The sequence below is a fragment of the Leuresthes tenuis genome, unplaced genomic scaffold (assembly GCF_036924035.1).
Source record: "Leuresthes tenuis unplaced genomic scaffold, fLeuTen1.0.hap1 SCAF_22, whole genome shotgun sequence".
Classification (NCBI taxonomy): domain Eukaryota; kingdom Metazoa; phylum Chordata; class Actinopteri; order Atheriniformes; family Atherinopsidae; genus Leuresthes; species Leuresthes tenuis.
Window position 1 is genome coordinate 20,177,586 of NW_027325376.1, and position 15,048 is coordinate 20,192,633.

General features: G+C 42.0%; 1 protein-coding gene across 1 annotated transcript in view; it reads left to right on the forward strand.

The window, feature by feature from the left end:
* Positions 1–15,048, forward strand: part of pde5ab (phosphodiesterase 5A, cGMP-specific, b) — a 91,647-nt gene that overhangs the window by 26,908 nt on the left and 49,691 nt on the right. Inside the window, exons 9-10 of the mRNA XM_072376974.1 lie at positions 10,755–10,863; positions 10,952–11,036. Coding sequence (XP_072233075.1) covers positions 10,755–10,863; positions 10,952–11,036 — 194 coding nt within the window. The remainder of the gene's footprint in view (positions 1–10,754; positions 10,864–10,951; positions 11,037–15,048) is intronic.

A 15,048-nucleotide genomic window follows, 5' to 3' on the forward strand; every position in this document is an offset into this window, starting at 1 on the left:
ACATAAATACAGAGTCCTCCTCCTATACTCTTACCGGAGGCTTCGGTCCGGTCGTGAAGGTCTGCTAGCTCCACTGTAGCATCGGGGATATGCGGGCGCAGCCAGGATTCGCTAACAATCAGCAGACAGCACTCGTGGACGAAGTGGTTGTAGGCGATCTGTGACTGCAGCTCATCCATCTTGTTTGCGAGGGCTCTGGCGATCGTGAGGAAGATTGATGGTAGTGGAGGTCTGTGCGGTTGATTTCTTAGCTTAGCTGGTAGTCCTGCCCGGCATCAGCGTTTCTGCCTTCTCTCCCTTTCTTCGGCGCCTGCCGGGCCCGATAATAATCCACGGGCGCCCGACAGTCTCGTTATCTCCGGTGGGATGTTGTGAGTCCGTGAGAAGGTGCTTGTAATATCCATTTTTGCGTGAAATCCGATGAGTATCAGGTCTTGGTGGCTGTAGATGGGGTTGCTGCGACACGGGAGTGTCATAAGGAGACAAATAAAAGACATAAAATATAAGAAATACAAAAAGGTGCACAGGTAGTGGGGAGCCTCCAGCCGCTGCAACTGTGTGCGCCGCCATCTTGGATGAGAAGCGAGGCGCCATGAGCTGCTTGTGCCCGCAGATGTTGTGCACACTGAGGTATAGAAACCGGGGCATTCCAGAGAGAACTAGCCAACCAATTGGATCTGTGCCAGTCGACCCTGAGCCGAGCCATGCCAGCCGTGTGGGATGGAATTATCTGCATCTCAGCCAGGTATATCAAATTCCCATACAATGCAGCTGAACAGGCCAACATTAAAGTAACAGAGAAGCGAGACCCGGTTTTCCTAATGAAATCGGAGCTATCGACTGCACACACATTGCTATATCAGCGCCATCACATGATGAATTTGTATATGTCAACAGGAAACATTTTCATTTGATCAATGTACAGATCATATATGATGAGCAAATGCAATTAACCAGGTGCCCTGGTTCAACACACGAGTCGATTTGACTTTTGTCAGTCTAGTCAATGGACGTTATCAACACACATCAGTCCCATTTTATATGGACTAGTAGACGCCTACTAAACCTACTGGTAGGTTCAGGAGGCTGTTATCAACCATTTCTATCAGCGGGCCATAATTTCAGTGAGCCAGTAGGGGAAGCACTAGCGGAGCCCCTTCATGACGACGGCGCACCAAAAAAAGGCAAAAAGTACGGAAGAAGAGTAAACATCAGTTTAAAAAAGGAAAAGGTGTTTTAGTATGTTCAGTCTATAATCTTTATGAAACGAACACATTGGTTGTCATTATTAAGTCCCATTAAAGTAATTGCCACTACAATAATAGCTTGCATTTTATAGTGTTATTCAAGGTATCAAATGACGCTTTACAGTCTCTATATGTCCTAAGCATAAAGACGTGGTTGTACCATGCTGCATTTTTTTAATAGGCTGCCAGATCTCGCTCCCGTCTTTTACATTTAGCTTGCCTAGTAGCATATTGTAGCAGTGTGGTTGTTGACCTAATAGAGGCGTGCTGGTCACGTAATACGTATAAATCGCGGGTACTATCGAACCTGGCAACCACTCCTAGCTGGTTAAAGAGCTACTTACCCAAAAACATGACTCCTATTTCTGTATGTATTAAGGCTGAACAATATATCGTTATCGTATCTATATAAACATTCAAGATATTAATATCGAAAAAGCAACGATATAAACGATATAGATTGCCTCCCGCACTCGCCCTGCATGTACAGCTCTGGCGGTCAAAACAAACATCATTTTTATGATTGCCCTAGAATGCATAGCTAAGGCCAGCCAACGACAAACCTTATTTCATGCTTGCTGTGGATTGACAGATGAAGACAACCAATGACAAACATATGAGGGAAGGAGTGAGGAAGACTCACGCACACACTACATACACAGTGGGGAAATTAAAAAGAAAGAAAGAAAAGTGACATGAGTGCGGAAGATAATGCGGGCGGTAGCGGTGCAGAAACTGATTTGGTGACAAAACATAAATCATCTTCCATTATTTGGAGGTAGTTTGGATTTAAAAAGGACAATGTAAACTAGAGCGAAGTGTTGTGCCAGTCATGCTAGGGGAAAATTGCAGCGAAGCAATTAAGGTAGCACAACAAACTTGTTTCACCACCGGAAACAACACTATCACGTGCTGCACGAAGACTGTATTGCAATGAGAGTAACACCGGGGACTTCTCAGTCATCCCAAAAGAAGACCAAGCAAAGTTCGATTGCTCTTGCGTTCAGTAGCATTACACTGTACGAGTCGACGTGCACCAGACATAAAGACATTACAGATGCTATAATATACCACATTGCAAAAGACTTGGTTCCCGTGTACACAGTCTCGAAAGAGGGCTTTAAAAAAAATGGTTCAGATGCTGGACAAGCATTATAAAATACCTTCCTGAATACATTTTAATCAAGTGGCCATTCCAAATCGATATCTAGATATCTGGCATGAGATATGAAATTTTGTCCATATCGTTCAGCCCTAGTATGTATGAATCATTTAGATTTAACATCTTGAATGTGTTGGCGAACCACTTTTTATAGTGATATATATCACATCGACTGGTTGTCGACAGTTGTTCAAACAAGGTTGGCCCCTCTTCTCCTGATAAAATAAGCGAGATGGAAGTGCTACTTTCTGAAGTGGAGGTGAGCCAAAAGTGCTTGGGTCACTCCGATTACCCCCAAGGTAAATACCTATCTATTTGTGTAACTCACAACAAACGTGTTGTGAGTTCACTGTAAACCCGAATAAGTTTAGAATACTCTTTTTTGGAAACTGATTACCTCAAAGTTTTTGAGTAAAAGTAAGTTTGGAGTATTTTCATTTTTCAAATCATTTACACTCAAATCATGTTTTTTGTGAGTTCTGTACTTTGTTTTTAATTTGTATATATTTTTTAATTTTTTGGAATGACTTGTTCTGATGCTATGGCACTTAATTGATGAACATCTTTGAACTCAAAAAATATACTGGTCAGTAACCAAAAAGATAATTTTTTTTACACAGCTCATAAAGTTTTATTTTTTTAAGTTCAGAATACTCAAATAAACTTCTTCTCACAACAAATGTAGAATATTTCAGTGTTTTTCTCCAAACCACTTTAGACACAGCAACAGAACTGTAGCATTTTCTGTTGAAACTATCTCATCACGAAAGTCTTGACCATTTGTGTGTATCCTACTTCTGGGTGTATTAAAAGAAGACTATTCATTTGTGCTGTAGTTACAGTTTTTAAATGGGCATGTCTCGCGTTTTTTTTAAATGGCCCCTAAAATGAGTGAACAATGTTTCGTGAGAAGGGCTGTTTCAAGTTACACACAGAACAGGTAAAAGCTACCCTTTCTGCCTGTGCTCTGTCACTTGGCCTACACACATCTATGTGAAACCGTGACAAAGGAATTTTCAAGGCATTAAAGGACAGAAATGTACAAATACAAGAGTCATGGAGACATGGTAGAGGGCTAACTGTAGAATAATGGCTGTGTAGTGCCGGAATAATAATAATACTGCGTCTGCAGACACAGTACACAATTTGCACTTCCACTCCATTACTCAAACAAAAGTCGTCTTCCGTCTCTTTCTTTCAAGATTAATGTTTACCATAGAGGTTCCATGCCATTCACTGCTCTCAGTGCTCTTCACTGGTTTCAGGTGTCTGATCCTGTGGGATGACATAAAATAGTACTCTGAAACCATTCAAATAATACAGTCCAAATTTCTAATTAGAATATTTAAGCTAAAAATAAATAAATAATTTTATAAATTTTAAAAACACAGAACGATTACAGAAAAGTTCAAACTGCAGCTATAGTTTGCTAATATTTTAGGCCGCTGCCACCCTCTATCTTCTTTTTACCTCGAGGGGGAGGCGGCTTTACCGGATCATATCAGCTTATTTTTAAGCAAAAGTTAACATTACTAGCAGAAACACATTTATAAAAGGATAACAATGCCGTCGACTGAAAATATTTATCGTAATTATGATTAATGCACTCAGTTCACACAAAATGTCCTCCCCAAAGACCGGTAACTGTGACCACGTGTTACACTGAATGTGTAAAAAAGCACAGACAAACAAAAAAAGTACAATTTCGTTGTGGCATTTTTGCAATTAAACAACATGCAGGTGAGTTTCAGACAACTTTATACTTATAAGTTTTCTTAACTTCAGTAACCGATGCACTCTCCTTGCTTCACGACCACCATGTTGGTTTGATTTTGCCTCGTTTGGTCCTGCCAACCTAATGACGCACTGACGTCGTTGCATTGTACATCCCCGTACATTCAAAGGTTTTGAGTAAAATAGTGATGAGCACTCAAACAATTTAAGTAGCAAGAAGTTATAACTACAGTCCTTGTTCGTAACTTTAGTAACTTAAAGTTGGGTTGACTTGATAGCGGACTTTTTAATTAGTAGTAGTGTTCGAGTTTACAGTGCAGTGCAGAAGTGCGCCAGGGAAAAGGTGAGGCTGATAAAGACATTCCACACTTAACACACAGGGCTATCAACATTTGCACACAGAGACAATCAGGGGCTTGTTCGAAAGATCTTAAGCTGTAGTCTAACCAGCAAAAAACAGCAAGAAACTAACTTTAACCACCGACTAGGATTTATACTGTGAAGACGGGATAGAAATTGGGAGCGCACATGCTTAATGCACGTCACAGGGAATAGTACAATTACACAAATAAAGTTACTGCCACCTTGTAGTCTGTTCCCAACAATGCTGTTAGCAGTCAGTAGCTCCGATTATATTAGGAAAACCAGCTATCGCTGCAAATTGCGCTTTAATGTTGGCCTGTTCAGCTGCATTGTATGGGAATTTGATATACCTGGCTGAGATGCGGATAACTGGCACAGTCCCAATCAGTTGGCCTCTGTGTTGCGCTCCAACGCCGACCGCAGATCTGCGCGCACTTCCAGGAGGATTGCCCTCAAATGAGCCAATTTTCATCATGTGCCAGCAAATCCTCTCTGTCTCTGAACACATGCTTTATTGTTTTTACCTGCTAAATAATGTTTCTGGCTTTGTTTGTTGTTTTGTGTTTGTTGCTTTTGTTGTGCACAGTAGCTCTGCGAGAGCACCCTCAAATTTCGTTATACCACCCCGTACAATGACAATAAAGACTATTCTATTCTATTCTCTGTGTTGCGCTCCAACGCCAGCTGCAGCTCTGAGCACAGTTTCAGGGGTATTGGCCTCAAAATGGATGAGCCAGTTTACCATCATGTGCCAGCAAATCCTGTCTGTCCCTGAACATACTTTCTTTGAATTGCACCATTTGCAAAGTCTTCTAATACCGCTAAAGCAGCCATTGTTTTTAATGGTACATTGCAGCACTTTTCACTTGTTTTTATATCCACTCAAGTAATTGCAGACACATGGGTGTGTTAATTGCTTATCAATATTAATTGTTTGTGTGTCTCAGACGTGCACATCACAGTCTGAGGACTAATTGTTTTCATATTTATTTATTATAATAGTTTCCCAACATCACATCTAAGTGTCGCCAAAGAATCAACAGCTGTAGAAAAGTGCGTATGCCAGCCATGAAGTTGGCTTGAGGCACTACACATTTCCACGGTCATTTCGCTCTGGTTACATCTGATCGTTGACGTGAAAAAGAGCATACACCACTTTTTTGTGCATATACGCACCCTTTGTGTATGAGGCCCCTGAAAACTTCGCACTCCTCTGTATATCAAATCTAAAGTCAAGTGTAAGGCCATTTGTTTTACAGCTAAAGCTTAGCTGAAACTGGGTCATGAAATGGGCGTCATGCAAGAACATTTTCGTATTTTTATTCTAAATTTCTCTAACCTTTTTAGTAAGAAGGTCAAACACGCTACCTCAGATTCAACAAATGCTCTTAACTTCGGAAAAAGTGTGTAAACGACTTAAGTAAATAATGAATGCCACCTGTGAGTATATAAGTGCATGTGCACGAGGATAGTAAATTTGCATACTCCACCCCCAAAATAATACCATATATGGCTACGCTTCCTTTTTCCTGTGCCAGGAAGTGTTGAGTGTTGAGTCATGAGAATGGCATCAAGGCGCAAAAACTTTACGGGCTCTGAGATTGAAATTCTGCTTTCAGAGATCCAAAAAGGAAAATCTGTCATTTTTAGCAGTGTCAGAAGTGGAATTAAGGGACCTGCTAAAGCGAAGAAATGGGAAGCAATTACAAGTGCTGTTAATACGGTCTCACCTGTAGTTCATAATGTCACTGAAATAAAAAAAAACTCTGGCCATAGGCAGGCGCTTAATGACTGTAACTAAAGCCGTGTCGTTGCATAGTTGTTGCCTCATCATGATGGCACTTTGATGGGGTGGTCCATGAGGGGGTCTTCCAGCACCACACCTTCTGGTTTAGCTGGGCTGTTTCAGGTAGTAGGAGACCCTCGTTCATGGCAATATTGTGCAAAACGCAGTCATGACTTCTCTGGGCTATAGAGCAGTTTGCCCCCCACTGTATCGAGACCCGTGCTGTTGTGGAGCGCACTGAACTGAAGGCCAGGTGGGTGACCTGGCCTTCAGTTCAGTGCGCTCCACAACAGCACGGGTGTTTTTAATGATGCGTATGTGTGCAGTCTGTTGCTCCGATTACATTTGGTAGTCCAGCCATGGCATGAAAGTCCCTCTTAATTTGTACTTGTTCAACAGCGGTGTATGGGAATTTGATGTACCATGGGTGATAAACTGATGAGAGTTTTGATGACCAAGGGTAGCGCACGACTCACAGAGGACTGGGGCACACCTGATCTGTCTCCAATCTCCCTCTGAAAGGTTCCCGTGGCCAAAAATCCAAGGGTGGTGAGGACCTGGACGTGTGGTGGAGTTGGGTTTGATTGACGTGTTTCTCTCTGGAGTTGCGGCTCTAGCAAGCTGCATAATTGCAACAGCACAGTCCTTGGCAATTTATATCGTGATGTCAGCCATTCGTCTGTCTCAGCAACGATATCTCCACGGTCTCAGAACACATGGTCTCTTCCAAAAGCCTGACACGCTAAGGCAGAAGTCACTAACAGGTGGACCACGGTCTGGGTCCGGACCCAGACGCCGTCCTATCCGGACCCAGACCTATAATCAATAAATTACTGAGGGATTCTACATTTTGATGGGGCACTTCACACCCCAGTTAAGCCACCCCACATGATGCTGCTCAGCCAATCAAATCTGTGTAAACAGCAGCTTGACTCTGAATACAGAGATGAGAGGCGCGTAACAGGTGAAAAGGGAAGTTAGCGATAGAGGTAGATGACAAGTGAGCCGGAGACAGGGGGAGGACAGGGAGAGACGAGTGAGTGTGGGACAGGACACGGAGAGACGAGTAAGTGGGAGACAGGGAGAGGAGACGAGTGAGCGCGAGACAGAGAAGACGGAGAGACGAGTGAGTGGGAAACAGGGAGAGGACAGGGAGAGATGAGTGAGTACGAGACAGGACACGGAGAGACGAGTAAGTGGGAGACAGGGAGAGAAGACAGAGAGACGAGTGAGGGCAAGACAGAGAAGATGGAGAGATGAGTGAGTGCGAGACAGGACACGGAGAGACGAGTAAGTGGGAGACAGAGAAGACGGAGAGACGAGTGAGTGGGAGACAGGGAGAGGACAGGGAGAGACGAGTGAGCGCAAGACAGGGAGAGGACACAGAGACGAGTGAGCGCGAGACAGGGAGGAGAGGACACAGAAAGACGAGTGAGCATGAGACAGGGAGGAGAGGACATGGAGAGACGAGTGAGCGCGAGACAGGAGAGGACAGGGAGAGACGAGTGAGCGCGAGACAGAGAAATGTAATGGCACTTTCTAAGAAGAGAAAAGAGGATAGTGAAAATAGAGCTTTAAACTCGGAATGGACAGATTCATTCTTGTTCATTCTTCCCACTGGGACCACAAAACCAGTGTGTCTCATATGTTCAGAAACCGTGGCGCTCATTAAAAGTGCCAATCTGAAACGTCACTATGGGACAAAACAAAAAGTTTTTCATCAAAACATATCCACTCAAGTCTGAACTGAGGTCACAGAAAATAAGCATTCTCAGATACCAATATGAGCAATCAACCAGGATCCTGACCCATTCATTTACTGCCCAACAATGTGCTAATGAATGTTCCCTCAGAGTTGCTTGGATTTTGGGTCAAGACAAAAAGCCATTTACTGATGGAGGGGTTGTCAAGGAGTGCATGAGTGCAGTAGCAGAGACCTTTCTTGAGGAAAAACAAAAAGAAGAGCTCTGTGACAAATTTAGGCAAATACCTATGTCGTCATCATCGACCACAAAGAAATCAGAAATCTTAGCCCAGGATGTGCTAACCCAGCTGGATGAAGCTATCCATAAGGCATGTGTCATGTGTCACAAATCATGTGTAGGCTTAGCAGTAGATGAGTCCACTGATGTGTCTGACAATGCTCAGCTATTAGTTTATGTAAGGTTCTTCAGCAAAGACAAGAATGTGTTCCGTGAAGACCTGTTAGGTGTTACTCCCCTTCAGACTAGCACAAGAGGAGAGGACATCTACATGGCAATTAAGGAGATGTTAACAGAGCCAAAACAAGTAGTTTCCATAACCACAGATGGAGCTCCTGCCACGAGGAAGAGAGAAAGGAGCTGTTGCAAGGATGAAAGAGGACAATCCAGACCTCATCTCTTATTACTGCATAATTCATCAATCTGTCCTGCGCTCCACCCTGTCTGATGAGCACGCTGAGGTGATGAACACAATGGTGAAAAAGATCAATTTTCTCAGGGCATCCTCTTCCTATCAGCATCGCTTGCTCAGGGAATTCCTGAGAGAAGTTGAGGCAAACGCTGATGATCTCTTACTTCACAACAATGTGAGACGGCTCAGCAAAGGAATGGTGTTGGAGCGCTTTTTGTCCACCCGAAGGGAAGTAGCAAGATTCTTAGCAGAGCTAAGAAGTCAGAAGGCAACACAGTTTTCTAGTTTTCTCTCTTTTTTAAAGATGAGAAAAATATGGATAATGTGGCCTTTTTCGTTGATATCACATCACATCTGAATGAACTGAATCTGAAGCTACAGGGCAAGGACAATTCAGTTTGTGAACTGATGACCATGACTTCTTTCAGAAGAAACTTGAGGTGTTCAAGGAAGACCTGCAGGGAGACTGTGCACACTTCCCAGTAGTGCAGGGACAGGTTCAGTGACAGAGAGATGTGTCTCATTTTGTTGACTTTGTTGATAAGCTAATTTCAGCAAACGTTTTGACAGCTTCAGCTTTGGACAGCAGCTCACCATGTTCATTCAGAACCCATATCTCATCACAGATGTCAGGGGGTTCTCAAAATAAGTCATACAGCACTTCATGGGCCTCTCCAGCTTCAATTGATTGATCTGCAAGAAGATATAGCCCTGAAAGAGCAGTTTAGCAGAACTGACCCTGCCATTTTCACCATTTGGAGCCACCAAATGGTCTCTGAGATAGCTTTCCCAGGTTTGAGGAAAGTAGCCCTGTTCATCCTGACCATGTTTGGGTCCACATACAGCTGTGAGGCAGCTTTCTCCTCAATGAACATAATTAAGTATGTTCCAGGCTCACCAATGAGCACCTTCACGTGTGTATGAGAATGGCCCTGACACCATTCCAAGTCACAGAGAAAGTCCTTTCAAGTCCTGGCAGCTGAAGTTAAAGCTCAGTTCTTTCACTGAACGACAGAAAGTGGTGGCATAAGATTATAAGAGGGGAAGAAAGAGAAACTGTAAAACAGTTCAATTGTTAAGGTGTGTTTATATTAATTTATTGTAAAAATTTGTTGAGACAGTTAAAGAAAAAGGGAAACTCAAGCTGCTGGTACATTTAATTTATTTTTCCCAAATGAATCACTTTATTTTAAGTATACAATTTTTCAAATGCTGTTTTATTTGTTGTCTCTATTTTATTTTTTATTGCAGTCCTTCTTTAACCTAATAAGAGGAAAAAATATTATTTTTATATGTGTACTTTGATGTATACATGTATACTTCAATGTTAAGTGACAATAAATATTTTTGAGTTGTACTTTGTTTAATCTAACAATCAGATGCAGATATTGATACAACTATGAGGCTACTTCAATATATATATATGGTATGATGTTCTGGACCTTAGCTTGAGGAAATTTTCTCTAACTGGACCTCTTAAAGTTTTTGTTGAATACCCCTGTGCTAAGGCTTCCAAAAGTAGCAAGTCAGTCGCTGGTTACACATTCTATTGACCTTATATACAGAGTCAAGTTAACCTCAGAATAGTGCATAATTTAAGTCAAACAGAATGATGTCAGCATAATTCTGGGTTATATATTTTATGATTGCTTCAAAGTAATTAAATATACAATCCATTAGTCAAGCAAACTTGATTAGAATAACAGCAGACTATTTCACGTAACTCCTACAACAGGTCTGGATCACTCGTGAATTCTGTTCGTCCCTGAAAGAAAACTTAAAATACGAAAACATTAGTGAATGCACAAATTCTCTTAAATAACTTATACACACGACTTAAGAACAAATCTGTTCGTACGAACGGTTCTTGCATGAGGCCCAATGATCCCAAACACAGCAGCAAATCATGCTGCAGGCATTCTGGGGAATATAAATGCTGGTGGATCTGTTATGGTGTATAATTTGATTTAAAAGTTTAATCTAAGTGAGACTGTTGTTTTGCATCATTATTTTTAGATAGTTCTGATAGATCTTTAGATAGTTGTTTTTGCTGTGTGTTTCTTACCAGGGACTGTGATGTCAGTCAGATTAACTACATGTATGCCCAGTATGTTAAAAACACCATGCAGCCTCTCAATATTGCTGACGTCAATAAGGACCAGCGCTTTCCCTGGACGGTCTGTACTCTTTTCTTTTTTTCCATTCTTTTCCTTTGCTTTTCTTTCCTTTCCAAAATTAATAATCATCCCTGTTATTTTTTGACAGAGTGAAAACTCAGATCACACCAGCAACCAGATTAAAAGTTTGCTTTGTACTCCTATCAAGAATTGCAAAAAGGACAAAGTCATAGGTATGATATTCTTGTCTTCTTCTCTTGGGTTTTTTATTTTAAATATACTATATATGTGTGTGTGTGTATATAAACTTTTTTCATTTGCATATGACAGCAACAAAAATGCGGAAAAAAAATCTTGATATTGCCCATTTTGGGTTTTCAGTCGACCAGGTTTAACCAGTAAGGCAACAAGGTCATTGCAATTAGTGGTATAATCTTCCTCCATATTTTCGTATCAGCAAATACTAGAATACATTAAAGAATATCAGTCTATCCCAGCAAGAGGTGAGGTGTTGGTAAGGTGAGCAATGATTGGACATTACCACTGGACACTAGAGACTTTTAAATTGTAGGTCTGAGAATATGTTAATCCAGCATATCAATACCACATTTGCTATCTATCTATGAATAGTCCTGACACTCCATCCATCACAGTGATTATCATCAGCATAATCGGGACTCCATTATTTGGCAATGAAAATAATTAATGGCGGTGGATATTCTGTGGAGATCAAACAGGTCCTCGTAGCTTCTCGTCCGACCTTTGAATCTTGATGAGCAAGATCAAAAGCTCAAGATTAGTTTATTGGAACAAAATGTTCTTCCTCTTTCAATTAAAACAGTTTTGTTCAGTGTAGCTAATGTTATGTTTAATAAATACGGTATTAGCATTAGAATATATTAGCATTGTATTATAGATACAATAGATATTTAACACCTAAAGAAAAGCAAATACAAGAAGAAGTAGAGAAAGTAAAGAACTTTTTTCAGTGCTGCCAGCTATCCTCTTCTCCCCTTTACAATTGTTTTTGTGATTGTTAGAAGTAATTTTTGTGAGAGTTTCACACGATGAAAAACTTAAAGGTAAATGTTTGTATAGGAGACCTTATATTGTAGTAATTTAACAATTTGACCCTTAATGGTGAAATAGCCACATTTTTGGGGATGTGGATCAACTTATGTTTATGTTTATGTATTTAGCAGACGCTTTTATCCAAAGCAACTTACAAATGAAGATATAACAAGCTATATAAAAAGCTAACACTAAACTACATAGAAGGAACCCACTAGTCCGACTCTGTCAGAGGTGACAGATTAGAGATAGGGTGCAGGCAGAAAGCACGAAAGAAGTGCAGAAAGATAAAGTGCAAAGATAGAGGGGGTAGGTTAGTACAAGGTAAGTGCTAGGATAGGAAATGCTCTCTGAAGAGCTGGGTTTTCAAGAGTTTCTTGAAGATGGACTCTGTCATTCCACCAGGTTATTCCACCATCGTGGGACGACACATGAAAAGAGTTTGGATTGTCTTAGGCGTGGTGTAGGCACTGCTAGACGACAATCCTGGGATGAACGGAGGGACCGAGTTGTGACATAAGCCTTTGCAAGAGCATTCAAGTAGATGGGAGACATTCCATTAAGCACTTTGTAGGCTAACATCAGTGACTTGAATTTGATGTGGGAGGCCAAGGGTAGCCAGTGGAGTTCAATGAACAGAGGGGTGACGTGTCTGATCGAAGACCAGACGCGCCGCCGCGTTCTGGACCATATGCAGAGGTTTCATAGTACAGGGTGGGGGACCAGTGAGGAGAGCTTTGCAGTAGTCAAGGCGGGAGATGACCATGGCCTGCCCCAGGAGTTGGGTGGCATGTTGGGTTAGGTATGGTCTGATCTTTCTTATGTTTAGTAATGCAAAGCGGCATGAACGAGCAACCGAGGTAACGTGATCTTTGAAGGTTAGTTGGTCATCGATCATGACACCCACGTTTCTAGCAACCTTTGATGGAGCAAGAGATAGGGATTCGGTTTGGATGCAGATGCTGTGGTGTATGGTTGGTTTGGCTGGGAAGACAAGCAGTTCAGTTTTTGGGAGGTTAAGTTGGAGGTGATGGGCATTCATCCATGTTGATATGTCAGAGAGACAGTCTGAGATTCGTGCTGAGACCGTGTGGTTGTCAGGTGGGAATGACAGATAGAGCTGGGTATCATCAGCATAACATTGGTATGAGAAGCCATGTGATCGGATGATCTGTACCAGTGAGTTGGTGTATATGGCAAAGAGAAGAGGTCCCAGTACTGAACCTTGGGGGACCCCTGTGGCGAGGTGGTGCGCTGCAGAAGTGTGACCAAGCCAGGATACTTTGAAAGACCGACTAGCGAGGTATGATTGAAACGAGGATTGTGCTCTCCCTGTGATGCCCATGCTCGAGAGTATGGACAAAAGGATACTGTGGTTGACAGTGTCAAATGCAGCTGATAAGTCGAGCCGGATAAGTACAGAGGACTTAGCTGTCGCTCTGGCTTCTTTTAAGGCGTCTGTCACAGCCAACAGAGCCGTTTCGGTGGAGTGTCTACTTTTAAACTCAGATTGGTTTGGGTCAAGGAGGTTGTTATGTGAGAGGTAATCGGTGACCTGCTTAAAGACTGCCCTTTCAATGATTTTAGACAGAAACGTGAGGAGAGAGACCGGCCGATAATTCTCCACATGAGTTGGAGGGAGGGAAGGTTTCTTGAGCAGCGGTGTAACCTGAGCTTGCTTGAATGTGGTAGGAAATGTGCCCGATGTCAGTGAAGCATTAATCACATGCGTGACTGCTGCAGTTACATTAGGAGCAATGGATTGGAGAAGATTAGTAGGATCGGGGGTCCAGCGGGCATGTAGTAGGATGGCTACATGTGAGAAAAAACTTACACCAGCAGATACACAGTTCTTTCCGTGCAGTTCCGATACCTTCAGTGTGCTGTAGGGAGTTTTTTAAAGCTCTAACCTTAGTGAGAGGACCGCCCACCAAGAGTTAACCAACAAGTGTTTTCAGAGAGGGGAGTGACTGCCCGTTCACAGCCCCTGAATACTCTGATTGCTTTGCGATGGCCCAACCGAGGCTACTCAGCAACAGGTTTCACCCATGGATGGGTTTCGATCACTTTCTCAACAACAACTGATATTGCCAACAGAATTTGGCAAGAAGCTTAGAAAAAACTTACACTAGCAGACACACAGTTCTTTCCGTGCAGTTCCGATGCTTGAACATAAGTGACTTCTCTGTGTTGGGACTTTGAAAAACTGTGTCTGCATGTTATAACTTGCTGCTTACACTTGGGAGCAGTCTCAGAAATATGTGGAACCTTTAGCTTTGCTCTGCTGTGTAAAAAAAATTCATAGTAAATAAACTAAGATCTGTTTTTTGATGGAGTGAAACTGTTACACAATGAAGATGTAACAGATGTTTGACATTATCACTTCAATTTCTTTGTTATGAAATCAGTTGTTGCCAGCCTTCTTCAGCTCAAGCTTACTTTAAGCCAATCAACATTTGATGAAAGCATTGCGACATCTCTGAAGCTTACATGCGGTTAAGCTATGACTTTGACTGCAGGTCTGCATGGAAAAAGCAACCAAAATCATCACTCCTTCATTCTGCAGGAATGATGCATATAAATACTTTGGTGCAAGCACAAACATGCCCAAGCTATCAAATGCTCTAGAGAGAGTGTATGGGTTGCCATAGGTACATGTTCATGTTTATGCATTTGGCAGACACTTTTATCCAAAGCGACTTACACTCACATCTCGGGTAGGCAGGTAGCATAAGGGGGTCTTGCCTAAGGACCCATGAGGTAATACCTTACATGCAGGGGTGACATGATTTGAACCCAGGTCACCCACATGAAAGGTCTTATCACTACTTATGGTAGCTCATTGAAAGTAAGAGCTTGAAAATACTACTGTCAAACTGTAGATAGCAACCATCTCAAATGCTGTTCACCCACTATCTGGATCCCAATTCCATTGATATTGGTAGTATAAATGACACATTGAGGAGAGAACAAGAAACTTCAGCATAATTCTGAAGATTTTTGTGCTCCATTAGCAATTTTCATTAAAAAAAAGCCACATCTATCTTTATTCGTGTTTTCTACCTGTGCCTGTCCCAAATACATTTTGTCCCTTCATGTATTCGCTTCTTGGATGAGGTAGATTCATGGACTATTGCCTGTTCTTACATTACATAATAAGCATGATCCTCGGTT